At 38.3% G+C, this 25,630-nt stretch overlaps 13 protein-coding genes across 13 annotated transcripts; 4 read left to right on the top strand and 9 right to left on the bottom strand.

Annotated features, from left to right (window-relative positions):
* Positions 1–3: 3 nt before the first annotated feature.
* Positions 4–3,359, bottom strand: Gasu_47530 (uncharacterized protein). Its single transcript, XM_005704230.1, has 5 exons — positions 1,872–3,359; positions 1,515–1,818; positions 1,279–1,464; positions 1,073–1,220; positions 4–1,012 (listed from the first exon to the last, which is right to left on the bottom strand). Exons 1-5 carry the CDS (start codon positions 3,339–3,341, stop codon positions 37–39), a joined length of 3,084 nt encoding a protein of 1,027 aa, XP_005704287.1. The 5' UTR covers positions 3,342–3,359; the 3' UTR covers positions 4–36.
* Positions 3,360–3,634: 275 nt separating this feature from the next.
* On the bottom strand, positions 3,635–4,069 carry Gasu_47540 (uncharacterized protein). The gene is made up of 2 exons (XM_005704231.1): positions 3,915–4,069; positions 3,635–3,863 (listed from the first exon to the last, which is right to left on the bottom strand). The coding sequence occupies exons 1-2, from the start codon at positions 4,034–4,036 to the stop codon at positions 3,716–3,718; spliced, it is 270 nt and encodes an 89-aa protein (XP_005704288.1). The 5' UTR covers positions 4,037–4,069; the 3' UTR covers positions 3,635–3,715.
* Positions 4,070–4,319: 250 nt separating this feature from the next.
* Positions 4,320–5,090, top strand: Gasu_47550 (uncharacterized protein). The gene is made up of 3 exons (XM_005704232.1): positions 4,320–4,598; positions 4,656–4,826; positions 4,879–5,090. Exons 1-3 carry the CDS (start codon positions 4,413–4,415, stop codon positions 5,005–5,007), a joined length of 486 nt encoding a protein of 161 aa, XP_005704289.1. The 5' UTR covers positions 4,320–4,412; the 3' UTR covers positions 5,008–5,090.
* Position 5,091: 1 nt separating this feature from the next.
* Gasu_47560 (F-type H+-transporting ATPase subunit beta) lies at positions 5,092–6,939 on the bottom strand. Its single transcript, XM_005704233.1, has 3 exons — positions 6,827–6,939; positions 5,293–6,776; positions 5,092–5,239 (listed from the first exon to the last, which is right to left on the bottom strand). Exons 1-3 carry the CDS (start codon positions 6,918–6,920, stop codon positions 5,159–5,161), a joined length of 1,659 nt encoding a protein of 552 aa, XP_005704290.1. The 5' UTR covers positions 6,921–6,939; the 3' UTR covers positions 5,092–5,158.
* A 10-nt stretch (positions 6,940–6,949) lies between these two features.
* Positions 6,950–7,807, top strand: Gasu_47570 (F-type H+-transporting ATPase subunit delta). The gene is made up of 4 exons (XM_005704234.1): positions 6,950–7,149; positions 7,200–7,310; positions 7,367–7,447; positions 7,507–7,807. Exons 1-4 carry the CDS (start codon positions 6,997–6,999, stop codon positions 7,651–7,653), a joined length of 492 nt encoding a protein of 163 aa, XP_005704291.1. The 5' UTR covers positions 6,950–6,996; the 3' UTR covers positions 7,654–7,807.
* Positions 7,808–7,824: 17 nt separating this feature from the next.
* On the bottom strand, positions 7,825–10,929 carry Gasu_47580 (peptide alpha-N-acetyltransferase). Its single transcript, XM_005704235.1, has 5 exons — positions 10,498–10,929; positions 9,308–10,449; positions 8,976–9,249; positions 8,690–8,924; positions 7,825–8,638 (listed from the first exon to the last, which is right to left on the bottom strand). The coding sequence occupies exons 1-5, from the start codon at positions 10,861–10,863 to the stop codon at positions 7,863–7,865; spliced, it is 2,793 nt and encodes a 930-aa protein (XP_005704292.1). The 5' UTR covers positions 10,864–10,929; the 3' UTR covers positions 7,825–7,862.
* A 13-nt stretch (positions 10,930–10,942) lies between these two features.
* Gasu_47590 (uncharacterized protein) lies at positions 10,943–14,939 on the bottom strand. The gene is made up of 3 exons (XM_005704236.1): positions 14,403–14,939; positions 13,329–14,301; positions 10,943–13,273 (listed from the first exon to the last, which is right to left on the bottom strand). Exons 2-3 carry the CDS (start codon positions 14,252–14,254, stop codon positions 10,996–10,998), a joined length of 3,204 nt encoding a protein of 1,067 aa, XP_005704293.1. The 5' UTR covers positions 14,255–14,301; positions 14,403–14,939; the 3' UTR covers positions 10,943–10,995.
* Positions 14,940–14,969: 30 nt separating this feature from the next.
* Gasu_47600 (GTP-binding protein) lies at positions 14,970–17,495 on the top strand. The gene has a single exon (XM_005704237.1). The coding sequence runs from the start codon at positions 14,984–14,986 to the stop codon at positions 17,456–17,458; it is 2,475 nt and encodes an 824-aa protein (XP_005704294.1). The 5' UTR covers positions 14,970–14,983; the 3' UTR covers positions 17,459–17,495.
* A 19-nt stretch (positions 17,496–17,514) lies between these two features.
* On the bottom strand, positions 17,515–19,439 carry Gasu_47610 (ATP-dependent Clp protease ATP-binding subunit ClpX). The gene is made up of 3 exons (XM_005704238.1): positions 19,304–19,439; positions 18,184–19,255; positions 17,515–18,137 (listed from the first exon to the last, which is right to left on the bottom strand). Exons 1-3 carry the CDS (start codon positions 19,411–19,413, stop codon positions 17,718–17,720), a joined length of 1,602 nt encoding a protein of 533 aa, XP_005704295.1. The 5' UTR covers positions 19,414–19,439; the 3' UTR covers positions 17,515–17,717.
* Positions 19,440–19,449: 10 nt separating this feature from the next.
* Gasu_47620 (uncharacterized protein) lies at positions 19,450–20,120 on the top strand. Its single transcript, XM_005704239.1, has one exon. The coding sequence runs from the start codon at positions 19,540–19,542 to the stop codon at positions 19,741–19,743; it is 204 nt and encodes a 67-aa protein (XP_005704296.1). The 5' UTR covers positions 19,450–19,539; the 3' UTR covers positions 19,744–20,120.
* Positions 20,121–21,720: 1,600 nt separating this feature from the next.
* Gasu_47630 (uncharacterized protein) lies at positions 21,721–22,889 on the bottom strand. The gene is made up of 3 exons (XM_005704240.1): positions 22,217–22,889; positions 21,993–22,178; positions 21,721–21,942 (listed from the first exon to the last, which is right to left on the bottom strand). Exons 2-3 carry the CDS (start codon positions 22,162–22,164, stop codon positions 21,809–21,811), a joined length of 306 nt encoding a protein of 101 aa, XP_005704297.1. The 5' UTR covers positions 22,165–22,178; positions 22,217–22,889; the 3' UTR covers positions 21,721–21,808.
* Positions 21,895–23,409, bottom strand: Gasu_47640 (uncharacterized protein). Its single transcript, XM_005704241.1, has 3 exons — positions 23,062–23,409; positions 22,878–22,944; positions 21,895–22,826 (listed from the first exon to the last, which is right to left on the bottom strand). The coding sequence occupies exons 2-3, from the start codon at positions 22,940–22,942 to the stop codon at positions 22,574–22,576; spliced, it is 318 nt and encodes a 105-aa protein (XP_005704298.1). The 5' UTR covers positions 22,943–22,944; positions 23,062–23,409; the 3' UTR covers positions 21,895–22,573.
* Positions 23,410–24,014: 605 nt separating this feature from the next.
* Positions 24,015–25,239, bottom strand: Gasu_47650 (archaeal ATPase). Its single transcript, XM_005704242.1, has one exon. It carries the CDS (start codon positions 25,222–25,224, stop codon positions 24,103–24,105), a length of 1,122 nt encoding a protein of 373 aa, XP_005704299.1. The 5' UTR covers positions 25,225–25,239; the 3' UTR covers positions 24,015–24,102.
* Between the last annotated feature and the right edge of the window lie 391 nt (positions 25,240–25,630).

Here is a 25,630-nt window from a genome sequence, read left to right on the forward strand (position 1 = left end):
GAAAATTCAAACGATTCGTTTATTAGTAAGTTTTCATCAACGACGTGACCGCTTGCGCGATTGGCTATTCTCTCTGTCATCTTCGGGATAGCGACGCTTTTCTTTGTCTTCTTCAGCTGCTCGTCTTTCCATTTCATCCCAATCTAACCCTTCTTCTTCCGAACTCAATTCGGCTTCTCCACCAGAACTTCCTTCAAGTTCTTTGGTATCCACTTCTTCATCTGGTTCATACTCGTCGGAATCATCCTCAGACTCACTATCCGACGGATTATATGAAGCTTCACTCGAAGCAGCTTCCTCTTCATTGCCTGAGCCCTCTTCGGAAGAATCAGGATTCAAAAACTCCCAACCACCTTCCTCATAGAAAACAGGCAAATCTGATCGAATAGACTTTAAAACATCAGTCCAGTTGAGACTAACTCGACTTTCATAGTATTTTATATCTTGCTCATCCAAAAAGCTCTGTAATGATTTCAACTCTTCCTTTGGAATGGATGAGATTCTAACAAAGCATTTTTTCACTTCTGGTTCCGTTTCAAAGTTCTTGTAAATAAACACAATATCAAAGCTCTTCAACGAGAAATCGACTCTCTCAAAGCATGCAATTTCAACATCAGGGAGCGAAAGAATAAACGGAGGCCAGTCAATCAAGTCTACTATACAATGTAGCGTAGGTACAAGTGTCAAGGTTGCAGTGGCTGGAGCACCAGAAAAACAAAGTTCACGATAGGGAATATCAAATTCTATTGCATTGCCATTCTCTACTTCTTTCACAAAACGATAAAAAGCACGATTAATTTTGTTACGCATTTCTCTTTCACGTTGTTCCTCTTCAACTTCTTCTTGGTCAAAGTTTCTTCGACGACTGTTGGAAAGTTTAATAGCACCCTCCATCACCTCTGTGTAGAACTGAACATCTTGTGACTTCTTCCCTCCGACCATAATAGCATGCTTTAAGTGAAAGTGCAAAACCACAATGATCTCGCTCTTGGCTTCTTGGAAAAATGCATGCCTAACAATTGGACTTGTAAGAAAACCAAATTAACGACTTTCTTTCAAGACACCAACTCACTTAATGTTTCGATACAAAATATCCACCACAAAACCAGTCTTTGCTTTGTATCGAAAGCCATTGGAATGTGCCTCCAAGATACCGGAATTCAACTTTCCCTTTCCTGCAAAGGGTCTTATCGAAACATCCACCAATTGAGGGACTCTTCCTATTAATAACTTGAGCTTAAAGCTATGCATCATATATACAGCACATCAACAATATACCTTTGTCTAGAATTAAAGCTTCTTGTTCAACAAGGCTTTCCTTCTCACGTTCTGCGACTTCTCGAGAAATAAATCGCTTCCTCAACTCCTTTATCTTTCTTAGACATTCATTCAAATTGACGGGACTAGTACTCCGAAAACTGAGCTCTTTTATAAAGTCCTTTTCCAAGTTCGGGACTTTTGCAACTAGCAAGATATTAGAATATAATGAAACCAATCGGAGAGGACTTTCGTACCATTATTACTTCGATTTTGAGGTCCAATGCTAACAGGAACGTGAAAATTGATTCGAAGATATGTAAAATGGCCTTCATCACTCTTACTGGCGTTTTTAATAGTGGCAACATGGAATGGAACTGCCATCCCATTAATTGGTACAATCAAGGCTTCCGCATCCATATCCACAAAAATCTGACGCGGTCTTAGTGGTGGCAGAAGTGATGCATCTTTATATGCTGCATACTCATCAGCAGCTTTCACTCCTGACGGTTGTGACGAGTCACGGTCCTTTGAACCATTTCCAGACAACCTTTGTTGTGCCTATTGAAAACAGATTCAATAATGCGAAAAATGTTACAATAAATGCTTCTTACTTCTTGTAACTTTCGCTGGGCAAGTTCTTGTTGATGTTTCTTTCTCTTTTCTTCGTCCTCAACAAAGTTTTCTTCTATTTCACCAGCACCTCTATTTCTTCTCCTTAATGAAGTACTCTGAGCAACATTCATATCATCCAAATATTGTCGCGATATTTCTCTATCTGCTTCCTCGTCCTCTTCTCCTTCGAGGAAATAAGTAATTTCCTTCAAATCTTTTGCAACTTTATCCGTCAATATTGAAAGGTCATCCTCGACTACAATGACAGTGTCCGCCACTTGCAGGGCATAATTACCAATAGAATCATTAAGTTGCTGCAGTCCGATTGAGAGGTTAAAAACCATATTAGGCTTCACTTCTCTTTCATTCTTTGGAGAAATTAGTAGAGAGGAATCACGAAATTCTATGCCTGTCCCAAAACCAATATTTTTTGTCAAGTGTTGCTCCAAACCTGACTTCTGTCGCTTCAACTCATTCAATACCTCCTCATAAACAGTACGAAGCTTGACTCCGGGACGAAGATATTCAACTGCTTTGGCAAGGACATTAAGAAGAATACCGTAGTTTTCACTTCGCTCATTTGTCGGGTCCACTAAAAAGGTACGCGTAACATTAGAGCAATAGCTTCCATATCTAGCTCCAATAGAACAAATAATGCAATCAGGTGAAAGCATATTTCGGTCACTTTGAGCACTAGGTCTTAGGTCATAACTGCCGCCACTTTGAATAATAGGAGGATAACAAGCATCGCACAAGTTAGAGTCTATCTTGAGGTTAAGTTTCTCAGGAGAAAACATATATTCTTCAACCTGTTCTGATAGTTTCTCGTGTGAAACCTTCTTCCCTTCGTCTAATATATTTTCAATACGCGGGATCAGGAACTTGTTAAAAATAGTTGTCGTGACCGTTGCTGCAGTTTTCATACGATTTAGTTCTTCCTTGTCTTTGACTTGCAATAAGGTAGCAATATCATCATTTACTACTACGGTTTCAAGAGGAGGGCCTCTATTTATGTACTTGTCGAATAACTCGCAAAGCTTTCCTTTTTGAGGGTCCTTCCTTACGACTCCAAGTACACACTTTGTATCTTTTCCCCCAAATATTGTTTCTACAGCTTTTTGAAAAGTCGATTCAATCTCTGACTCCTGCGAGAACTCAAAGAAAGTGAGTGTGGGCACGTCTGTGAGGTTCTTTGACAGGTTTCTCAAAGCAGTACAATTCTCCGTGTTCGTAATCACATTTAGTTGTTCTTTGCGGAAAAATAAAACAGTTTCCTGAATCTCTTCTCCAAAAAGCCAGACGAACAAAGATAACGAACGAGAATAACCAGTTACTTCGTCTTGCTCCGTTTTCCCAGAGGCAACAGCTAAAACCTCTGAACTATGCAAGCCACCCGAACCTTCCGCTTCCCAGAATGAATAAAGACTGCGAAGTTTTCTTGCAAAGTCTTCTTGAGAACGAGTCACCATACTACCGTAAGGAAGCAAGAGGGAAATAGCGCAGTTGTACCCGAGTTGGCGCAAATATTTAAATTGCTAATTACCGTAATGGTTTCTTGAGCCTTCAGGAAAGACTTGAAAGAATAGAGTTATCCACGGAAGCAAGTCAGTTGAGTGAAAATAACAAGGAAATCGTTTATATATATAAATATATATACATATATATATATATATATGAGATGTGTGACCTGTCCAAGTCTGATGTGAAATGCGCCGAAATGCCTTCAAGGCTCAAGGAACTCATACAAAATATTCTAGACTTAAGATCTCATACAAGCCTATGCTACTCTTTGCACAACGCTTTGGCCAGCTACTAAGTGTACATCTATTTCAAACGACGTCGGTTACTTGTTCCGTGATGGCGTCTCGGCCTCGATGACAAGTCTTTCTCCCTTGAACATTTGACTTATTTGTGCTTGTCTCTGTAACATCTGCAAATTCTTTTGGGCTTTCTCGACAGCTTTCAAGATGGCTTCTTCATCTTGGAGAAGCCTATTATAACATGAAGTCAAGTCGTAGTTCTTCTCGGCGGTACCGACTTACTTGTTTTGCCTAAAGGATTCCTTCACTCTAGCCAAGGAATATTCACGGAAATTATAGTCTGAGAACATGCTACTGTATTTCAGCATTTTCCGGTAGAGTCGCAGAACTTCTGAACGACTCATCAAACAACAAGGGCCCAATCAATCCTTTTATTCATTCTCTTCGTTCAACCTTAAGAGCATTCATTCTCTCACATTTTTATAAGAAATTTAACAGTAAAATAAAAGATGGTGCATATATGTTAATTATTTCATTTCATGAAGAAAACACACTTTTGTAGTAGAAGCTGTATGAGAGTTGCCATAATATGCACATGTGGTTCTATTTCAAACTACCATCTATTCAAAGTCTTGTTTGACAAACCAACCTATGGGCTATGAAATGAAATACGAAGGTGTACATTAGAAATGATTTCCACTTACAATCGATTTACGATTATTCATTTGTGATTGTGTGGTTCAAAAGTATTTTGGTAGAATTCTATTTAGCACTCTTTCAATGGCCTTGTGTTTTTGCAGCGTATGTGCATTCTCAAACAAAGGACTCTCTTCCAGTGTTTATCGTCCTTTCGGTTATACTAGTAAAACAAGTTCTTTGAAAACTAGTCAGTTATGCAGAAATGTTACAAAAAAAGTAACATTATTTCAAATGAAGACGTCTTCTGGTAACAAGACTACTGTAAAGGTTCGTCGTCCTAGACACAGATTATTTGGACTCTCGAATATGTTATACTATTCTTAGAATGTGAATACAGAACAACAACTTGATTCAGAATTGAATGGTGAAAAACCTGTGGAGAATGATGTTTCCAGTTCAGAGGAACAAACCTCTAAGTGGGTATACCCTTCAAGGAGATATGGAGCCACCATAGATATGGATGGAAAAAGCAACGTTTGGGCAGTTGAACCTAAAGTAAGTTGGGGCGTCGAAAGCTTTTTGAATGCTTTCTTTCCGTGTTTTATAGGTAGTTGTACAATCAGAAGATGAAACAAGCAAGGGCAACTGGATACCTCTTATCATTGGAATAATAGTTGTTTTAATAGCTGCAGCTTTGCCTTTTTTGCCTTTAACTAATGCCGACCAATTTCGGTAAAGCAAACTTGCGAAACTTTTTGGGGAGTTCGTTGTAGGTTTTTTTAAGGGAAATAAAAAGGAACTTGTACACTCTTAGGCAATTGTTAAAAAAGGGAGATTTACTACAAACCAACACAAAACATAAATTCCTCTTTCTTTTCTTGTAACTATTATGCAGCTTCTTCCATTTCTGCTGCCATCTTTCGAGCATTCTCCACCACTTCATCAATATTTCCTTGCATATAAAATGCCTAACACACACAAAAATAAGCCAAATACAAGAACAAAAAATTATCATCCTTACTTTTTCTGGAAGATCATCATATTCACCGTTCAAAATTCCTTTGAAGCCTGCAATAGTATCCTTCAAGTCTACAAATTTGCCAGGATATCCTGTAAATACTTCTGCAACATGGAATGGCTGAGATAAGAAACGCTGAATCTTTCTAGCTCTTGCAACAGTCAATTTATCATCTTCAGATAACTCATCCATTCCCAAGATGGCAATAATATCTTGCAAGTTCTTATAATCTTGCAAGACTCTCTGTACTCCACGAGCGACATCATAATGTTCTTTTCCAATGATTCTTGCGTCCAACATACGACTTGTCGAGTCCAGTGGATCTACAGCTGGATATATACCCAACTCTGCAATTTGACGAGATAACACGGTAGTTGCATCCAAGTGAGCAAAAGTAGTTGCTGGAGCAGGATCTGTCAAGTCATCAGCTGGCACATAGATAGCTTGGACAGAAGTAATTGATCCTTTCTTTGTAGTTGTGATTCTTTCTTGTAATCCACCAAGATCAGTTGCCAAAGTAGGCTGATAACCCACAGCTGACGGAATACGTCCCAACAAAGCGGACACTTCTGCATTGGCCTGTGTAAAGCGGAATATATTATCAATGAATAACAACACATCTTGACCTTCTTCATCTCGGAAATATTCTGCAACTGCAAGTCCAGTTAATCCTACACGAGCACGGGCTCCTGGAGGTTCATTCATTTGACCATATACCAGTGCAGCTTTAGAGTCTCCACCATCTGTTCGAATAACACCACTTGTAAGCATTTCATGATAAAGATCATTTCCTTCACGAGTTCTTTCACCGACTCCTGTAAATACAGAGAAACCACCGTGCTTTTTGGCAATATTATTGATTAGCTCCATAATAAACACTGTTTTGCCTACTCCCGCACCTCCAAATAGTCCAATTTTACCTCCTCTTGCATAAGGAGCCAATAGATCAACTACTTTAATACCAGTTTGAAGAATAGAGGCTTCAGTTGATTGCTCTGTAAACTTTGGGGCTTCTCTGTGAATAGGATAGAAATGTTGGGTTTCAATTGGACCCCTTTCGTCAATGGGCTCTCCGATAACATTCATAATTCTTCCAAGAGTTGCTCTACCTACCGGAACCCTTATGGGATCTCCAGTATCCACCACTTTTTGACCTCTCACAAGTCCTTCAGTCGAATCCATAGCGATGCAACGTACAGTGTTCTCTCCCAAGTGCTGAGAAACTTCCAATACCAATCTGATATCGTGTCCTTCTACTTCAAGAGCATTCAGGATGGGAGGCAAGTCTCCTTCAAATTGCACATCCACTACTGCTCCTATGATCTGAGAGACTTTACCGTGACTTTTAGCTTTTGAAGAAGTAGTTTTCTCTGGGGTTGAAGCCTTTGGTGCATTTGCTGTACTGGGTTTGTTAGTCTCTGCTTTAGTAGGACCTGATGAGCCGCCTTGCTGAGTAGAAGCCCTTCGAACGCCTCGTACGAAGTGTTCTACAATCAGAATAAAGATATGATTCCGAATAATAAGACGAAATGCATACCTTGTTTCAAACCGATGGAAGCTTCACTTTGACGTGAAGAACGAGCGAGAAGCGAGGCAACTCGTCTCGAAAGAGAAGAAACGTTCCGTACCATTCTTTCTTAACAACCAAATCAATTGGACGGGGACGAACGACAATACAAAAGCAAGTTTAGATTCCTCATGTTTTCAATGTTAGGAAGAACTGCCGTATCTTATTTGAGGAAACAGACTCAAGTTCATATACTGAAAAGAGGTTTTGCAGACCAAGTTGCCCAAGGTTCAGAGAAACTGAAACTTAGCTTTGCCACACCCACTTCTGCCCTTCGAAAGGATGCCTCCGTGGTAAGAAGAGGCGCGTGTGTAGTTTCTAAACTTCCTCTCAATTGCTATAGGATATGGTAGTATTTCCTGCAGCTACAGGAATGATGGGCGTTCTTCCTCAACATGTTCCCACAGTTGCTCAACTAAAACCTGGTGTTGTCACTGTAATAGAAGAGGGCAAGGTTAGATGGAGAGAGAACTTTTGTGCCTTTTCCTCTTATTATATTATCATTTTTAGGAAGATAAGTATTTTGTCAGTAGTGGATTTGCTTTTGTTACCCAGGATCGAACAGATATCTTGGCCGTGGAAGCTGTTCGTGTAAGTTGAAAGTCGTTCTCTTGTCTTTTATTGTCTCTGTCTTACTTTGCTTACCGTAGTTGGAAGATCTGGATAAAGAGGCTGTACAAAGAGGATTAAGTGAGTGTGAAAGTGCCATAAACTCAGCTTCCGATGAAGTCTCCCAAGCAATTGCACAGATTGGAGTGGAAGTACACTCAGCCATGAAAAGTGCACTTGAGAGCTAGTGGAACCAATATCCTGTGATGTTGTTTTTATAAGCTTTTGAAAATAAAGCAAAGTGAGGCTTTGACAATTTTTGAATATCGTTCTTTTCTTTTGTTCCTGAAACTGACAACAACTGTGTTTAGAGAAGGCTTAGATAAACACTCCCACATACCCAACAAAGAGACAATGACATGAAAAGCATATAACGGACTGTTAGAAAATATTTGTGTTATTTTTTCAACTGTTGTTCCATGAACATTTTCTTTGCAGATTGCAACTCTTCTACGGGTTGGAAGCAGTCTGCATAAGGATAGATATTCCTATAGAATGATCGTAGTTCGTCAACCACGTGTTTGGGATAGCCTAATGTTTCAAGGAGAGCGACATGACGTTCACAGATTTCCCGTCGTTCAACATGTCCTTGCTTTTTGCTTACTAAATTTTCAATCACAAAAGGATATCTTTCTTGCATATCTAAATGTTTCAATAATTCTGCCAAATGAACACGAAATGCCAAAGACTCTTGATACATGTCCCAGTAATACATCAATAGCTTCTCAAAGGTGCTTCCTTCACATAATCGATGACATTCATCCTTCACAAATGAAATGATGGATATAGGAAGTTGCTCCAAGTAGCTACAACGCTCTTCTAGGAAATAAGCAAAATGTAGTTTCTTCACCACAAATATATAAAAATCATCATTGCTTGGACTAGAGACTTTGTTCATATTCAATACTATTCTTTCCATATGAACAACTGCCTTCAAAATTAAAACAAGTTTCTCTTCCTTTAACGCCAACTCAAATGCAAGGGTTTGGACAGCCATCTCATCTCCAACATATCTCTCCAAGATACTTATATATTTATTAGCCTCATAAAGAGGATCTCGAATGCTTTCATATAAAGTTTCGCCATTAGGATCTATTTCCATCCAACCAGAACCAGTTGATGAGGAAGTGCTTTTCACTCCATGAGCATTGCCTTCTTTACCTGCTGGACTATCTATCAACAAACAAATCAATCTCAAAAATAGAGAATGAAACGATGGCTTACTCTTTGACTTGTCGTTGTCGTCCTTGTGTATCTTTTTCGACTTTTGTCCTTTCTTTTCTTCTGATAAAGACAAATCCGACAAACTCAAATGCTCTTCATTATTAGACTTTTGCTTTTGAAGTTCAAATATCTCCAAATACAGCCTTACGAGTCCTTTTGCGTTTCTCAAGTAATATTTTTGACCAAACAACTTATCCTCCAGTCGAAGCACTCTAATATATGCTCTCAAGGTTGCCTAGCCACAAATAATAATAAATGACAAAAACAAAAAATTCATTCTACCTACTTTTCTCAAACAATAAGAGTGAAAATCAAACTGATCTTCAATAATATCTTGAAAATGACGCTCTACAGCTTTGAATAATTTTAGAGCTTTTGAAAACTCTTTCAAACGAAAGTGTGACTCAGCAGACTCCAACTCATACCAAATCACTTGCAGGTCGTAAATATTTTGTGATTCTTTTACTCCTTCTTCCTTTGTAAAAAGAGACATCCATGCCTCTGCCAGTGGTATCATATCAAGTCTAAGAGCCAATTGAATACATTGGCAGTTGAGATACCTGTCCATTATACTTGTAAAACTTGATAGTATACAATATAATTCAACTGTGAACTTACCTATCTGCCAAATCCAACTTTCGAGCTTCGTTGGCAAACTGAAGAGACTGGAATATACCACCAGCATGTTTGAATATTTTCGACTTGACACTGTATGCCTCTATCAAAGTAGGTGTGTGTTCAATAGCTTTATTGACACACACAAGCGCCTGTTCCGTATCTGCTTTCATATCAAAGTGCTGTGCGAGAAAGTACAATGACCATAGTACTGCATCTGGCGTCAAATCTTTGCTCTTCGAAATGACTTGCGTATCATAAGATTCTCCATTTTTAGAAGCATTTCTGTCCGTCAACTTACAGTTGTTTAAGCCTTCATGATAAAACTCATTCAAAACTTGCTCTATCATGTTCACCTTTGTATCATTACGATAAAGAGACTTGCAGTCAGTCATCAAAGATGGTACGCCTTGATAGAGAAAACGACTGAAATACTCCTTTACTCTTCGAAGGAATTCTTCTCCAATGGCAACCTCTAAAGTCAGTCTTTCCAAGCTTGACGAATGAGGGTATCGTTGTTGAAGCTCGTTACAGGCTTCCAGAGATATATTTGACTCCAAACAAAAAGAAGACACACCATTGTTCAAAAACTTATCACTACGAAAACTATAGACGACCATATATAGTCGAATGTATTCCAGGTTGTTAGGATTCAGATCCAGCAACTGAAGAATTGCAGTTTCGGGTTCTCCCGAGTATAAATGTTCAAACTCTTCGGTCGAAATACTCTTTGAAAGAAGCAACTGAACAAGAAGATTGGCGCGAAATTCTAAATAAGAAAGTAAATCGATTATCCTTCCTTTGTTTTTCTCCAGATAGTCCAACGAAGCTTTCCAGGCACCCATCTCCTGCAATATCATAGCATGATAGAGAAGAGTCTCGGAAGTTTCATACGCTTCTTCCATTTGAGCTATTTTCGCTTCTTGATTACTTCCCTCCTTTCTTTTATCTGACGAGGCGTCCAAAGAGTCCGAATTCTTGCCAAGAGTACCTTCATAGGACTCCAATATTTTGATTGCAATATCCATCTCGCCTTTTAAATGACAGGCCACTGCAAAACCTAGCCAATGGTTCCTTATTCCGGGTTTGATGGTTACCAGTTTTCTTCTCGTTAACATAAGACCATCATAATCCCTTGTTTGAACCTAAAGGCATTGTCAAGACTCTTTCTAGACAATAAACAAACCTCTAACCTGTAAAAGAGCTAAATCGCGAAGAATTTGAATATTTTCTGGATCAAACTTTAATGCTTGGAGATAAGCCTTTGCTGCTTCCTTATAGTCCTGATCTCCACGGTACAAGAGACCATAAACATGCCAGCATATATGGCTTTTCAAGTCATTTTTTAAACCACGTCGCACTAGTTCGTAAGCTTCTTCCTTTCTGTTTAAAGCGGCGATGACGAGTCCCTTTAGTGCCAAAGTTTCGCCGTGGTTTGGAAACTTTTTCAGTATGCTTTCTGCACACTTGAGGGCCTTTTTATATTGTTTGGTCTCATAATATTTTAGAATATTCTTAAAAGTGGACTGTTCTTTTGACGGCAAAGAAGAGGCGACCATTGAAAACTTTCGAGCATAAGCAAAGCCAACAACCCCACCGCAACTAGTGAAAATAATAACAATGATGAATGAGCATCATTTGCAAGTCTTTCGTTTTATTACAGTTATCAACGAAAACTACAAAAGGAAACATTAACGATGGTTTCTTGTAATATCTTCAGAGTTGGTGCCAAAATTCGTGTCTTCATGGATATTTGTTCGAACCCTATACTCCTTTCTTCGAAGATTACCAGTAGAAAGCGTTAATCGGTTGTCGATGGATGGTGAATGGTTATCCAAACGTGTCGAAGAAACCACGGTTGGAGAGTTCAAGCGATGTAACTGTTTAGCATCTATTCTTTCTGAAAGATTGGGTAAGTTCACCTTTCTCGATGAAACGGTTGTGTCAGAAGAAGCCATTAAAGAAGACAGCGATTGACTGCCACCTCCTCGTAAATTTTGCAAAATTCCATATGTCTCTTCTGATGTTTGCTGTCCACTTTGGCGAGAATGAGAAAATCCACCTCTTTGAAGACTTGTAGCAGATAATGTATTCAAACCAAAGCTTCCAAAAGTAACATTTCTCAGTGGAACTTGACCATTTCTTGGACCTACAGTTTTTGAAAGTTCCCTCGAGTAGTGGTTATCAATATTCTGTCCAGGCTTATTCACTAGTGGTCTATAAGAAGTAGCTGCAGAGTCAGGCATCAGTCCACCTGAGTCTGTTGATAGAAAACTATTATTAGACTGAACATTTCCAACGTTGAAAGAAGAAGCTTTCTGTCCCTGAATATCTGAAGCTACTTCCATTCCTGAATGATAAGCATCTATGGAACTCTCTGAAAGTTCTCGCATAGGTGATTGTTCCATATAGTTTGGCTGTATGCCATTCAAATTGTATTCGTGTTTTACGGCACTTCGATCCATCCCAAAAGACTTGGGAGAAAATAATCCTTCATTATCCCCCCAAGATGAGTTGAGATAGTCTTCTTCATAGGTATGGTTTGACTTGTTCGATGAACTTCGAGATATCAACTTGGAATTATTATGAGACAGTTGTCCTCTTTGAAACGGGAAATTAACAGATGACATATGGTCCTTCCAAAGTGTGTTATAATTATTTGGTAATACATTTTCACGCTTCATCGACTGCTCTTCTCTTAAACCTTCAAAACCTGCTCCATATTTAGGAACACTGCATTTATCTACCTGCTTCCAAATCTCCAAAGGTGAATAATAGGAAGTTGCATTTTCCTGATAATCCTTCCTTCCTGGATCGTCACCAAAAGAAGCAGTACCACTATGATAGGGATTGGATATACCACTTCTTTCAGTCACATACTGCTGTGACCTGTTATTATTCAGTTTTCTTTCAACGAATCCTACCAAGTCATTCAATTGTTTGTTAGAAGCAAATTGGGCTTGTCTTTGTCCAACATTTTCCGGAAACGCAAAAGCTGCATCTTGGGAAGCATTCATACCAGCATTGGATAATATCCGAGGAGACTTGGAAGTGAACATCGTCATTGAACTTGGATCAGAAGTCGATCGAAGCATATTCATGGCATTGATATTCCACTCCATTCCTTCGAATTTTTCCTTGGCTATCACTTCAGTATTCGACTTGTTTACAGTTTCTCTTTGCTGTTCAGAAAGATTCGAAAATATTTTCGTTTGTTCTCCGAGACTTTTTCCTTTTTCAACCGACTTTGTTGATTTTCGCTTTCCTTTGGAGTCACCACTTTTCATTGATGGGCTATTTACATGTTGAGCTGGATACTTCATCTTGGAACCTCCCAAGGAAGATGATTGCATGGTTACTTGTTGCAGTTGTTCTGGAGATAGAGATGACGAATTATGCGTCATATTATGGTTTGGTATACTATTTGGCAAACCTTTTGAAGATACGAAACGCCTCGAATAAGGCGAGGATAACGAAAAAGCTGTTTGAGATGGAGCCGCAATTGGCAATTTGGAATGCGATGAATGATTCTGCATTTCACTTTTCATATGCTGAATGTTGTTTCCTTCCATCAAAGCATTGTTCTCGACTTCAGTTTTTCCAGTTGGTGCTAACCCTGAATACTTTGTGTCCAGTATATTCGCTTGAGCGACTGGACCCAGTCGGTTCTCTTGGCTGGGTCTCGATAGTCTTGGAGCTGCAGAAGAAGTAGCTCTGGGATAATAAGCATTATTCCAACTCATGTTGCCATTCCTTAACGTAGAAACATCAGGACTACCATTATCCATCCTAACAGCATTCATCTTGGAACGAAACACAGCCGAAGCAACCGCAAGTTCAGCTTCACCTTTGGAAACTAGCAAAGACCCAGACTCAGTCAAAAAACTATTATTTCTAACATCCTTCCCATTTAAATAAATAGCATCTCTCAAACGTCTTTGCCTTTCTATATTATTCCCTTCAAAGTTTCTATAGAAAATTGTCATTCAAAATGCAAATAAGATCGAAAGAAATTATCTCAAACCTTTTCTTCGCCAGCAACTGTAACGCATTCTCAAAGTGACGTTCATTCTGTACACGTTCTTGAGAAAGGTCAACATGATTGGGAAATTCTTTTAAGAATGCCCGATCTTGTTGAACTTTGTTCAAATCGTGCATACCCGCAACGTATGATGTACAAATATTCATAAGAGAAGCCAACAAATCATCCGTTTCTTGAACAGAGCCTTCCTTTCTTGCATTCAGAGAGTCATTGTTGGAGGATTTCTTATCCTTTTGCAGTTTCGATTTGGAAGAGAACGTAGAAATATCTTCAGATTGCGACCTTCTTCTCTTCCTTCTATTCTGCGGGTATTGCAATACTCGACATTCCAAATGTCTTCTTCTCTCCTTATCCTTTTGTCGTAACTGTGCAACGTCTTCATCATCACCATAAAAAAACGGTGACAGAGGACTGCATATATTACGATAAACATTTAAAGACAACTTCCTCTCCTTGTTACTTATGACTTCCTTCTCAAGTGAAGTATCCGTCTCATTATATTGCTGCACTCCATCGCAATTTTGTACTGAACTGGAGTGAAATACAATCAGATGGTTCCCAAAGCTCTCAACACTAACTAAGCGAAAGCATAACTTGCATTTCAACACTTTTGCCCAACTATCAAAAGCTTCTTCTCCACTGACAAATTCTTCCAATCTGTCGTTTCCAACAAGACGACTTGTACACTCAGGCTCTTTAGAACATCTTAACGAATAAACCCATTCATCTAATACTGTGGTGACATTTTCCCACGTATTCCTATTCCAAGTTTCTCCAGGTGGAAGTAGCTCCAAGGTTCTTTCCATAAATTCATTATTTTCCAACGAGGAACATTTGCATCGAATGAACCGAATAAGATCATCTATGGCGAACGACTCCAAATCTTCTTCCCTCAAGTTTTGCAACATATTTGGAGAAAAGAAATCTAACGAGACTTTCTTTTCAAGCGAGTTCCCTAAACAAGTGGGTAGTATTTTACTTTCAAGCACTTGTTCTTTTTCCGTTATTATAAAGTCTGCTTCTTTATCCATGATAGAACGGGATATACTCGTATACCACGCGCAAACCCTGTCGTAGAAACAAACGAAAATATTCCCTCTCAAAGAAAAACTTAAAAACAATGGTGCGTACAGTCAGGAAAAGAGCACATTACAACAATAATATCAAAAGTTATTTTGCTTTTGTCACAACTGAAGTGGACTGACAACGTTAAATGCCTTTGGCCAAAAGGAATATACAATTGCTGTTGTGCTGATATTCAAATAAGAAAATATGGCTCTACGTTCAGGTCCTATAGCACTTGTAGGATTTTCCTTGATTGCTGTATTCACTATATATTATGTGCATAGTTCACAGAAGCAACAGAGAGAAAGGATGAGAAGAAATATTTACAGAGAACTGTTGGAGGAACGACGTTCAAAAGGTGCTTGAAGAACTTTGTTTGGTACGAGGTACTTATAAGCAAAACAGCGGCGAAGGTTATGAAAAGTCACATACATGGAGTTGGAATAAATAAAAGTCTTTTGTTCAGAACCCAAATAATTTTTAGCGTTTGTGCTCAAACCCACAAGTTTTTCTGTTTGGTGGGAAAATAGCATTGCCATCTAAAAGAATATCCTCTTGAAATATTGCAAAGTATGGCACGTGTCCAGAGCCTAACAACCGAAGACTACAGACAAAACTTAGAAAATGGCTTCATTCAAATGGTTAACTATGAGGAAGAATTCAACTCGCAAGTTTCTCAGTTCGTACGAGACGTTGGACTCTATAACGCTGACTTGGACTATCACGTTGTGGCAGTAATGGGGTGTCAGTCAAGTGGCAAGTCAACCCTTTTGAACTTACTTTTTGGAACCCAGTTTCGAACTATGGACGCAAATACAGGAAGGTACCAAGTGACTCAAGGAATTTGGTTGAGTAAAGATAAGGACTTTCCTATATTGGTTCTCGATTTGGAAGGAACAGATAGCAGAGAAAGAGGAGAAGAAGCAGCAAGTTTTGAAAGAAAATCAACTTTGTTTGCTTTGGCTGTTGCTGACGTGCTTATTGTCAACATGTGGGCACAAGACGTTGGTCGTTATGTGGCTGCCAACCTTGCACTTTTGAGAACAGTGTTGGAGTTGAACTTGCAGCTTTTTCAAAATGACAGAGAGCATCGCAAGACCAAATTGTTATTTGTATTGAGAGACCACGTGGAGACTTCTTTGGACTTGTTAGCCAAGACTATTCGAACGGATCTTGAGGAGACCTGGAAAAACTTGCAAAAGCCTTCTCAGTTTGAAAACTCTACGGTAGAAAATTTTTTTGAGCTGAAGTTTGTTTCGTTACCTCATATGGTCTTGAAAACTGAGGAGTTCAAAGCCGCTGTGACGAACTTGAGAAATCAGTTTCATATAAAGGGAAACTCTCCGGACTCTATGTTTCCAGAAAGTTATAGAAGATTGGTTGCCGCGGATGGTTTTACGACTTATGCCAATAATATATGGGAAACTATTCGCTCCAACAAAGAAGTTGACATTCCGTCACAGAGGGAAATGTTGGCAACCGTTCGTTGTGAAGAAATTGCCGAAGAAGTTTATTTGAATATTCATCATAAGTTTCAAAATTGGAATGAGACTTTCGATATGTTAAAACGAAACTCTAAAGGAAACTTTGAGGACTTGTATGAAAAGCTGATCGATGACCTTGGAGATCAAATTTGGCAAATTATGATGGAAGCCATAGAAGCGTACAACAATGGCACAAAGCGATATATCTCTAGTGTTTCAGAAGCCAAAAAAGTCAAATTGCAAGAACGTATAGAAGCAGAAGGAAAGGAATTGTTTCTCCGACAGCTTTCGTTGGTTGAAGAGCACGGTTTGCTGTTTCTAGAGAAAGAATTGGAACATTTAGCTTCTAGAACTAAACCTTGGATAGATTTCCAAACTCAAGTTTGCCATTTATTAGAAAAGTTTTGGAAAACTTTTAGAAATATTGCCAGCTGTTCTTTAGGAGAGGCCAAACTCCTTTTTAAGGAAGTGATACAAAGCAAAGAAGAAGAGTTTGAGCAACGAGAGCAGAAAATGGTGGAAAGATTCCGTCGTAGTGTAGTAGATAAGACGATTCAAGTATGTGTAGAGAAGACAGGTTCACAGTTTCGAAATTTGTTTATAACAACTTTGGAGAATAATCCACAGGATATTTGGTTATCATTGAATAGACCTCTTAGTTCTATAATTTCAGAGTCATTGAAGGAACTTGCGATATGCCTAAATGAAATTTGTTTGGATGAAGATCGTAGAATGTCGATTTTAAAAAATGTTCTGACAAGGTTCGAAGAGGAAATTGAGCTGAGAGTAAAAGATTTGTTGTCCTCCAACTCAGTCACAATGTCATACCTTTACCGTAAGTTTGACAACTGCTTTCGTAAGGACAGTAGAGGCGTTCCGCGTGTCTGGAAGCCCGGAGATGACTTGGACTCCTTATATTTGGATGCCAAACGGGAGACCCAATCATTATTGATTACTTTATCAGAAGCGAAGTTAACTATTTCACTTGAGAATTTACGGAATGAAGTTGCTATTGAAAATCTTTCAGACTTGATGCATGACTCTGAAATTGTTTTTGAAATTTTTTCCGTGGAAAGGAGAAATACATTGGAAGAAAAGTTGGAAGACTATGCAAAACTTGCGTATACAGAAGCCAAACGTTCACAAGAGACGATTCATACTCGTTCCCAGATTCCAAGTTGGCTATATATTGCTCTCTTTGTACTGGGTTTCAATGAAATGAAGATGGTGTTACGAAATCCTTTGTTATTATTATCCGTTTTGCTTATTCTTCCTGTGCTTTATGTTCTTGTGCAAGCGAATTTACATAGCATGTTGTTTTCAATGGTGCTTTCCAAGATGGAGCAATATTTACCCGTACTTCAAGGAAGGATGCATTCAGTTACGTCCACGGAAACCATATCTAGTGGAGTAAACTTGCAGTCTTCTTTTGATTCACCTATTCCTAATCGAGTTACTGGGAACGGAACAGCGAAAACAACTGGTATCCGACTAAGAAAGCCTAACCATTTTTCCCAGGAAACAGTTAGCAGACGAAGAAGAAACAGTGCTGGAAGTGAATAAACTTCTTTCATTACCTAATAAAACGAACCGGGGTTCAACTTTGTAGAAAATTCTCTCAATACGAACTTGATTTTATATACAAACAAATCAAAACAAGTCATGTAGTAGACTTATAAAACACAGTCAAGCCTTCTCTCTCTTTTCAAAGATGCAAATAAACAAGCAAAACAAAAACATTATATAACATGGAAACCGACAAAATGACTTAAAGCGGCAATTTGGTAGAAAATAACATCTTTTGTCGGTACTAGATCACATTCTAAAGACGTTTGTTCACTGAACGAACAGTTGGACGATAGCGGCGTCTTCTGGAACCGCTACTGTGATAATGGGTAATGACTGGTTGACCTCCAGGTTCACCATCCACATATACAGCTGAAACATCTTCTAAATCTGGAAGGTCAAACATAGAGTCCAAAAGCAAACGCTCCAAAATTGCTCTAAGACCTCTAGCCCCAGTCTTCTTTTCAATTGCCTCATGAGCAACTAGCCTCAGCGCTCCTTCAGACATGTGCAACTCTACACCGTTCATAGCATACAATTCTTGAAACTGTTTTACTAAGGCATTCTTTGGTTGCGTCAAAATAGAAACCAATTGATCCATGGTCAATGAATGGACTCCAAGTGTTATTGGCAATCTACCGACAAACTCTGGAATTAGACCATATTTTATAAAATCCTACTATCTGTCAGTTCTTTGCTTTATCACGTTCATTTCAACTTACGGTGCTTTCAACATAGTCAAGGATGGAGGCATCCAAATCTCTATTGGACTGTTGTCTTACCATTGCTCCAAATCCGATACTGGCTGCTGCCAAACGATCTGCAACAATCTTTTCGAGCCCTGCAAATGCTCCACCGCACATAAAAAGAATATTCTTCGTGTCAATTTGAATAAATTCTCCTCGAGGATTCTTCCTTCCGCCTTTCTCTGGAACATTGACAACTGTTCCCTCTAACATTTTCAGTAGTGCTTGTTGAACTCCTTCTCCTGACACATCTCTAGTAATACTGACATTTTCAGACTTCTTTGAACATTTGTCTATTTCATCAATATAAACAATGCCTTTTTGCGCGAGAGGAATGTTGAAGTGAGCAGCTTGCAAGAGCTTGTACAGGATACTTTCAACATCCTCCCCAACGTACCCGGCTTGCGTAAGCGTTGTTGCGTCAACTATGACAAACGGTACATTGACTTGCCTAGCTAAAGTCTTTGCAAGAAGAGTCTTTCCTGACCCAGTTGGTCCTATGATCAAAATATTGCTTTTCTCCAGTTCCACTTCGTGTTCTGTTACTGCTTCTGGACTGATACTAATTCTACTTCCTCCGGCTTTGCTAGTGGCATTTGAACCCGCTGTACCTGTAGAAGCGGTATAGCTTCCTGCCAAAGAAGCACCGGAATGAATAATAGAGTGTCTTGCAGGAAATCCTAGCCTCTGTGGCACTATTGAAGCCAGGTCCTCTGAGGAAGGGGATTGAACTTCACTCACGCGAAAATCTTGAGCCCTGGCATCGAAGTTACTTGCAGTTCCATTCCCTCTTGCAGTTGTATCACTGACTTCCCCTGTTTCTGCGGAGATGGAAGTAAGATATTCGTTCAGGGCAACTCTCTTGTAGTGATTGTAGACTGCAACAGATAGAACTTTCTTTGCCTTCTCCTGACCAATGACATAGTCATTAAGGCCCTCATATATCTTTTTAGGGGTAGGAAAGTTTTGTATCGTGTTCCTTAGAGTCTCCGTGTATTCATCTCCAAAACAAGAGTCATCTGCGGCTGCATTGGCAGTGAAGGTGCACCTATCCCTGGTTCTCAGACACTTCGCCATTGACTTTTTGTTAACTTACCTAAAAGTAGTATAGACGGCTGCTTTATTATACCGAAGAAAACAATCTAGTTTGTACTGCCACTTGCTGGATGACAAGAGCCTTCGTTCCAGGAGAAGAGGAAGAAACATACCAACCATGAGGTCTCCTTAACGGGAGATTGCAATTTTTGGGCGCCAAAATGTTGTATCGGGTTTGATGCAGTTTCAATTCAGGAATCAATTGACTTTGAAAATATTTCTGACTTGTCACTTTCTATGACTCGAAATGACGCAGGAATAAGCGAAAGTAAAACTGAAGAAATTCAAGCAATATGCATCAAGAAGGCAGTGAGCTCAGTTTTGATGCCTCTCATGGCTGCAGGTTGTAATCCTATGTACTGGCTCGGTGGTTCAAAGAAGAAGAATATGAAAACTGAAGCATACAGCTGTTTCTGCAAGCTTTTTGCAGAAAAACCTTAAAAAGACATCTATTGGCTTGTAAAAGAAAATCATGCATCCTAAAGTTTTGATCAGGCAAAAATGCGAGTCCTCAGAACATTTTGTCTCCTCTACTCTGAAAATCAACACATATGCGTGACCCAACAAACAGAAGATTCTTAAATGTACTTGTCTCCTTCGCCTCAAAGTTCTTTCAAATTCAGAGTCATTGCAACGATACATATATTCAACTCACTTTCCATTTTAGTCCTTGGTCTGTTACAACTTTAATCAATGATGAAAGATAAACTTCCATCAACTGAACATGGTTTTGCAAACTGAACTGCGGAATTATTCTATTGAAATCACATTTCAATTTGTATTGTTTGGTTTTCTTTGATAAATATATTTAAATTCTTTGAAGATGTTCAAAGTCAAACCAATGTTGCATAAACCAAAACATTTCAAACAAGAGAAAATGTTACGGCATGACATTTAAGCACAATGGCTTTCATATGCAGTCTTATCTACTTGTCCTTGAGAATATTCGATCGTACAAGTCTCATTTTGAGCATATTTTTCTCTTCATCGCATCAGCTCTTTCTCAAATTTACCAATTAAGGCAACTAATGAAGAATACCAGAAAAAATTTTTCGAGCAACCACGAAATGTTCTCAAATTTTTCAAACTATGTAAGTTTGTCAGCAAACACCCTTTCAGGTGATCATTTTCTAGTTTCAAAGCTATCAACTACTGCGGGCTATTAAAATCTGAAAATACAAACTCAAAATGTAGACAAAATAGAGTGAATTTTACTCCAACACTGTCAACTGTCATGGAGAGAATATTTCAACGTATAGTTCACAAAGAAATAGCAAAATTCCTTGAGGTCAGTGTTACTTGTTTTTAAACTTTTCCTTTCTTCCAGCAATTCTAACTTCAGTCTCGTCGCATATACCTTGAAGCCAAAAGGAGTCTGAAGCAATGCCACAAGAGTCAGGCTTCTGAAGATACTCTACAATGCGTCATTGCAAGTTGTGAGAATAAATGGATATGCATTCTTATTCAAGAGCTATCGCGTTTCTACCCTATGCCACTGCTTTGCGGTCCCAATTTTGCTCATTAAAAAGTTGGAAATACTCTCCTTGGGAAGAAATGAACAACCAAATATGTTCAAACACATTGTGCGAAGATCATTTGTGATATTGTCTTTGATGAAACTTTTCAAACCCTAATATTTTCTAAAATGTATTTCCTTATTATTCCAACTTGCAACGGCTCTTCAAAAATGAAACATTTTAGTGCAAATGAAGAGAAACTTGAAACTTTGAACCGTATGTATAGATTGCATTCTCATAAAGTCCAACCTTAGAAGGATAAGAAAATATCTAAATGAGAAACCCACTCAACTTGATCTGACTTGAGTTTACTTCACATTCATGACATTCGAACTCACGATTTCCCGTTTTTGTCGGCTAAGTTGCATTCCTTTCCGGCATTCTTGAAGATACAATTGATTGTTTAGCCTCAAAGGTTTCCTCTGTATTTTGTATGTTTGCAATTCGCTACCATTTCGGCATTAAAGTCTCCTTCCCAAAATTATCTTGTCCTTTGAGTAATAACGACCTATTTGCAGACTGAAGCAACTACTCTCTTTTGAGCAAGAAATACTTTCATAACTTTTCTCAATCAGATTGTTCCGTCATCAGATAACGGTACAGACTGTCCATAATAAATACAAAACAGCATGAACTGAAGACAACGTTGCGCGAGAATCATTAATCACAATGTCAATGATTCCTTTGAAAAATTCTTCCATTCTTTTTCAATGAATCCTCTCCAGAAGTTACTTCTTCATTCTACTTCAAACGAAAACAATGTAACGTTTTTGTCCATCATACATAAGGGTACAACAATAGCATCTTTCATGATTGGTGTCTTATAACATTTCGTTAAGAATTTCAAATAAGAGACATTATCCTTTTCAATAAAAAACACTCTTCAAATAACAGAGTGTACTATCAGATAGGATTTTTTAATAAAGACATTTTGGCAAGCAAAAGATACTTGTGAATAAAAATTCAAATAAGAGTCATTCTTTTTGAAGTTAAAATATCGGGAATATAAACAAAGATGAAGGCCAGAGATTAGTAGCCGCATTCAAATCCTCATGCTTGCTTTGAGCTCTCATTATAAATTCACAGCTATTAATCTTGAAACCACCAGTAGAAATATCAGTCTCTGCACCTTCAAATTCAGTACAGGAGCCAGAGGATGAAAGAAAATCGAACCTTGTTCTATGGAGCTCCCTTTGACTATAACTCTCAAATATAGTCCAGGGCAGGCAGTTGTACGAAACGAATCGATGAGACGATAGGCTTTAGATTCTCGAACTTCCGGAATAAGAAAAGTGCTAGGTTCCAATTTCATAATTTCAAATACGTTGTCCACAAAATCCTCCATATTTTCAGCAATAACTTTTTTGATTCCTCGGTTCTTGACATTTGGACCAAACCCAAAAGATATTTTTCAAATCAGCGGAATTCCTGCAGTCTTCTTCCACAATCGTTCTACAGGTAGCTCTCGTGAGTCATCTGAGAATAATATTGTCTCTTAAAAGGACACTAAACAAAACTTTGGAGGCTCAAGATTGGACACGCCAATATACGCAGAGTCATCTTTCTCAAGCGAGCCTCATATAAACGGCTCAGATTCCAGCAGTTCAAACAGCCAAGTAAATAATTACTTTTCCTGCTTCAAGAAGCACACGTACAATCCGACAGAACTTGCAAAGCGACATATTGTTGCTCATATTTTTCAACTATTTCGCTAACGTGCTCTTTTAAGCCGTTTATTTCGTTCAGTTCGTCCATCATAGAAATAAAGGCTCTGTCTGAAAGTCTTGGAGAAGGTGCTCTACAAACAAAAAAAGGCTTCGTTGTTTCGAGGCTGCAATAGGGAATTCAGCATTCTTTTCAGTAGTCTTGCTGTGCACCGGGCAAATAACCCAAGCTACTCTGAACAGAAGACTTGGCAGGACTGTGAATACTGAACACCCACGAAAGAGCTGCCCTGTTTCGAGAGACGTGAAATTATGAGTTCTACAAAATGCTTCTAAGAATTGGCTAAACCGTTGGAGATTTAGTACTAGTTATGTAGTCCTTCGACTGACTCACTGTGTAGACGATTGGGTTAGCAAAAAACCTACCAAAAATTTGTCTTGGAAATAAATACCGAGCATAGCTGCAAGAGGGTTGATTCAATAAAGTTCTATCATATTCTCTCTTCTAGAGGCAATTTGTACAGCTTCTTATCTTTCAATAGATGGTTCTCTCAAACCTAGTATATATAAAGACTAACCCAATTTCCCACCCTTTTTACTGAAAGAAGCAATCAAGATTAGAGCTCAAGACAAGATATTCTGCGTTTCCAACTTGTTTCTTTATGAAAAGTAACTGCTTTGTTAAAGTATGGGGAGTTTGAGAACAAGAAATAGATAAAATGCTTGATTTTGCAAAGTTGCCCTACGTTTATAAGAAAAGAATCCTTTCTGTAACAGCGAAGAAAGAGAAACGAACGGAAACTAAAAAGATATCAACAATAGAGCAAGTTTGGCACTATAGGAAACTGTTGTTCTAGAAAAGCGAAGCAAAGAAATCTTTCAAGTCGCTGTAAAGAAGCCACTGTCATTGGCTTTATGTTACCCGATGCTGGGTAACAAATGCTTCATGTTTAAGGCACTATTCCCAATCTTTCAAGATTAGAAAATCCTTGAAGAGATTTGAGAAGCTCAATTTGCGAGTTTTGCTAATATTCGAAAACTCGTCTAGTGCTTTGTTATTAGATCCTTCAGTACGGACAAAATACTTTTTCTAAACTATAACATGGAGTAAGGGTAATATGGTGTAATTTTCTCAACATTCCTCACTAGATATACTCTACCATCTTCATTTGATGATTTAAACTCTGAGAACAAGTTGAAATACAAACTTGGAATCGTAGAGAACCCTTCAGTACGCTCGTCTAGTCGGATGAAAAAGTAGCGCAGTATTCTTTCTAGAGACAAGCAGAGGAAGACGAAAGACAAACAAGAATATATGTAGCAACAACTTTTCAAGTTTTGAAGAGTGTACAAAGTCCAATCTATTTCGTCGTTTTCAAGTAGAAAATAGAGCTTTAAAGTCAGAGTTCAGGTTCGTTGTTATTAGCTTCATTTGTGTATTATACAGCACGAAACAATGGAGTTTGTCATCCAAATCACAAAACTGTGGTTAGAAGAATGAATTTTTCAGAAGTTTGATATAGTTTTTGACAGTGTTATATAAAAGAGCCCCCGACTTATAACAACTTTTGAAAATTATTTGTTTTAGAAAATTTCTGAGATATTAAAACAAGATATTCCTAAATATTTCTGGAAAGAGATAAAACTATTTCTTGTAGGGTTGAAATGCCAATATTTCTCGAATGTGGATTATCCACAGATTTGAAAGCGTTCCTTAAATTCGATAAAATGTCTTTGCCAATAAAGTTTTCTACATCGGCTTCAGAAAGAATAACCAATTCACAGTTGTGAGGAATCACGAAATCTTCAACACTATCGCCAGATGAATAACAACGACTAGAATGATTCAAGTCCTCAGATACGTTGGTTGCTAACTGAGTACTCATAATAATCAACATACAATGCCATGTAGGATGACTAGTCAATACTTGATCATGCACTGGTTTTAAAAACTTGTGAGCGTCTTCCAAAATTTCATTCCATCGAATACCATTACGACTCCATCGGCCTTTACAAGCAATACCCACAATCATCAAGTTCTTCTCATTCGTTCTTCCATGCAACTTGAATAATATATCTGGACTATGGAATGTTGAATGAAATGGAATATATATCTTTTCAAGTTCTAACATTTCTTCCACTATCCTTTCCCATTCATCATTGCTTCCAAATGTCATTCTCTCTGTTCCTAATACAGCTCTGGTATAATGTATAGATTTCATATAATAAGCAGCAGATTCGGAAGAAAATTGTAAATTCATTTCATTCCAAACACGAGACAATTGACCAAGAGTAGAAAACATTGAGCTGTTCGTAGGACGCCGAGAAAAATGTAAATAAAACAGTGTAGCAATAAGACCTTCCAAAATTCGACATTTCGACTCATAAAAGAAATCAACAGATTGAGACTTGAGAGTTTGTAAAAGTAACCATTCTAAACGATCATCCTTTAAGCCTTGGTCAATATATTCAATCAGTAACTTGGGTATCAACACTTCATAGCGTTCGTTGCGGTCTGGTTCTATAACCAATCGACGATAGAGACACATATCTGTAACTAGATCAAACAAAAACACATCAGAATTTGAGCTTATTTGCACAGTTTCATCAAAATCAAATCGAATACGATACAAAGATAATAACGTAAGCATTCTTAACAAGCGCTTACGCTGCTCACTGAGACTTATCAGACGAGGTAAGAATGGCGCAACACAATAATTTGTTACTGAAAGATCATTCATTATGATCAAGAAGGTTTCCTTAGATAATAAGAAATTGTTGTTGGATGATTTATACAGCAAAAGGTAACTGATTGCTCGAACAAGTAAACCAGGAACACCACCAGTCAATTCCAACAACAATTCTGCAAGTTCACTAGTTGAGAAGTCTTTGTGACAAAGAATTTCTGAAACCTTTGGGCTCCCAGGGAATAAAAAGGAAGAACTTTTCTCCAAATGTTCCACGATACTATGTTTCTCAAGCGGCGAAAGAGGAATAAACACTAACTGAACCCTTGAGACTGAAGCTACGTAATTATATATATTTAAGCCTTCACTTTTCCCAACAACAATAAAAAACAAGTCGGGTTCTTTGCACAATTGACTAATGATACCGAAAAAGTCATTGTAAGGTCGATAGCTGCAAGTT

Source organism: Galdieria sulphuraria, assembly GCF_000341285.1.
Source record: "Galdieria sulphuraria unplaced genomic scaffold scaf_44, whole genome shotgun sequence".
Classification (NCBI taxonomy): Eukaryota; Rhodophyta; class Bangiophyceae; order Galdieriales; family Galdieriaceae; genus Galdieria; species Galdieria sulphuraria.

What these genes read in the sequence shown, in the direction of transcription:
- Gasu_47580 (XM_005704235.1), bottom strand. Translation starts at nt 10,863, where the DNA reads ATGGTCGCCTCTTCTTTGCCGTCAAAAGAACAGTCCACTTTTAAGAAT. An exon ending in GCGATTTAGCTCTTTTACAG is followed by an intron (nt 10,450 to 10,497) that starts GTTAGAGGTTTG and finishes CAATGCCTTTAG; the next exon opens with GTTCAAACAAGGGATTATGA. An exon ending in CGACAACGACAAGTCAAAGA is followed by an intron (nt 8,639 to 8,689) that starts GTAAGCCATCGT and finishes GTTTGTTGATAG; the next exon opens with ATAGTCCAGCAGGTAAAGAA.
- Gasu_47630 (XM_005704240.1), bottom strand. Translation starts at nt 22,164, where the DNA reads ATGGAGGATTTTGTGGACAACGTATTTGAAATTATGAAATTGGAACCT. An exon ending in AGGGAGCTCCATAGAACAAG is followed by an intron (nt 21,943 to 21,992) that starts GTTCGATTTTCT and finishes TTGAAGGTGCAG; the next exon opens with AGACTGATATTTCTACTGGT.
- Gasu_47540 (XM_005704231.1), bottom strand. Translation starts at nt 4,036, where the DNA reads ATGAGTCGTTCAGAAGTTCTGCGACTCTACCGGAAAATGCTGAAATAC. An exon ending in GAATCCTTTAGGCAAAACAA is followed by an intron (nt 3,864 to 3,914) that starts GTAAGTCGGTAC and finishes ATGTTATAATAG; the next exon opens with GCTTCTCCAAGATGAAGAAG.
- Gasu_47530 (XM_005704230.1), bottom strand. Translation starts at nt 3,341, where the DNA reads ATGGTGACTCGTTCTCAAGAAGACTTTGCAAGAAAACTTCGCAGTCTT. An exon ending in TCAAAATCGAAGTAATAATG is followed by an intron (nt 1,465 to 1,514) that starts GTACGAAAGTCC and finishes ATATCTTGCTAG; the next exon opens with TTGCAAAAGTCCCGAACTTG. An exon ending in ATTTTGTATCGAAACATTAA is followed by an intron (nt 1,013 to 1,072) that starts GTGAGTTGGTGT and finishes TCCAATTGTTAG; the next exon opens with GCATGCATTTTTCCAAGAAG.
- Gasu_47640 (XM_005704241.1), bottom strand. Translation starts at nt 22,942, where the DNA reads ATGCTCGGTATTTATTTCCAAGACAAATTTTTGGTAGGTTTTTTGCTA. An exon ending in CTAACCCAATCGTCTACACA is followed by an intron (nt 22,827 to 22,877) that starts GTGAGTCAGTCG and finishes CCAACGGTTTAG; the next exon opens with CCAATTCTTAGAAGCATTTT.
- Gasu_47550 (XM_005704232.1), top strand. Translation starts at nt 4,413, where the DNA reads ATGGCCTTGTGTTTTTGCAGCGTATGTGCATTCTCAAACAAAGGACTC. An exon ending in GTAACAAGACTACTGTAAAG is followed by an intron (nt 4,599 to 4,655) that starts GTTCGTCGTCCT and finishes TACTATTCTTAG; the next exon opens with AATGTGAATACAGAACAACA. An exon ending in TTTGGGCAGTTGAACCTAAA is followed by an intron (nt 4,827 to 4,878) that starts GTAAGTTGGGGC and finishes CGTGTTTTATAG; the next exon opens with GTAGTTGTACAATCAGAAGA.
- Gasu_47610 (XM_005704238.1), bottom strand. Translation starts at nt 19,413, where the DNA reads ATGTTTCTTCCTCTTCTCCTGGAACGAAGGCTCTTGTCATCCAGCAAG. An exon ending in GCCGTCTATACTACTTTTAG is followed by an intron (nt 19,256 to 19,303) that starts GTAAGTTAACAA and finishes AACCAGGGATAG; the next exon opens with GTGCACCTTCACTGCCAATG. An exon ending in TTGACTATGTTGAAAGCACC is followed by an intron (nt 18,138 to 18,183) that starts GTAAGTTGAAAT and finishes GACAGATAGTAG; the next exon opens with GATTTTATAAAATATGGTCT.
- Gasu_47570 (XM_005704234.1), top strand. Translation starts at nt 6,997, where the DNA reads ATGTTAGGAAGAACTGCCGTATCTTATTTGAGGAAACAGACTCAAGTT. An exon ending in CTGTAATAGAAGAGGGCAAG is followed by an intron (nt 7,311 to 7,366) that starts GTTAGATGGAGA and finishes TATCATTTTTAG; the next exon opens with GAAGATAAGTATTTTGTCAG. An exon ending in TGGCCGTGGAAGCTGTTCGT is followed by an intron (nt 7,448 to 7,506) that starts GTAAGTTGAAAG and finishes TGCTTACCGTAG; the next exon opens with TTGGAAGATCTGGATAAAGA.
- Gasu_47650 (XM_005704242.1), bottom strand. Translation starts at nt 25,224, where the DNA reads ATGAATGATCTTTCAGTAACAAATTATTGTGTTGCGCCATTCTTACCT.
- Gasu_47590 (XM_005704236.1), bottom strand. Translation starts at nt 14,254, where the DNA reads ATGTTGCAAAACTTGAGGGAAGAAGATTTGGAGTCGTTCGCCATAGAT. An exon ending in CAGTTGCTGGCGAAGAAAAG is followed by an intron (nt 13,274 to 13,328) that starts GTTTGAGATAAT and finishes AATTTTCTATAG; the next exon opens with AAACTTTGAAGGGAATAATA.
- Gasu_47620 (XM_005704239.1), top strand. Translation starts at nt 19,540, where the DNA reads ATGACTCGAAATGACGCAGGAATAAGCGAAAGTAAAACTGAAGAAATT.
- Gasu_47560 (XM_005704233.1), bottom strand. Translation starts at nt 6,920, where the DNA reads ATGGTACGGAACGTTTCTTCTCTTTCGAGACGAGTTGCCTCGCTTCTC. An exon ending in TTCCATCGGTTTGAAACAAG is followed by an intron (nt 6,777 to 6,826) that starts GTATGCATTTCG and finishes TTCTGATTGTAG; the next exon opens with AACACTTCGTACGAGGCGTT. An exon ending in ATGATGATCTTCCAGAAAAA is followed by an intron (nt 5,240 to 5,292) that starts GTAAGGATGATA and finishes TGTGTGTGTTAG; the next exon opens with GCATTTTATATGCAAGGAAA.
- Gasu_47600 (XM_005704237.1), top strand. Translation starts at nt 14,984, where the DNA reads ATGGCACGTGTCCAGAGCCTAACAACCGAAGACTACAGACAAAACTTA.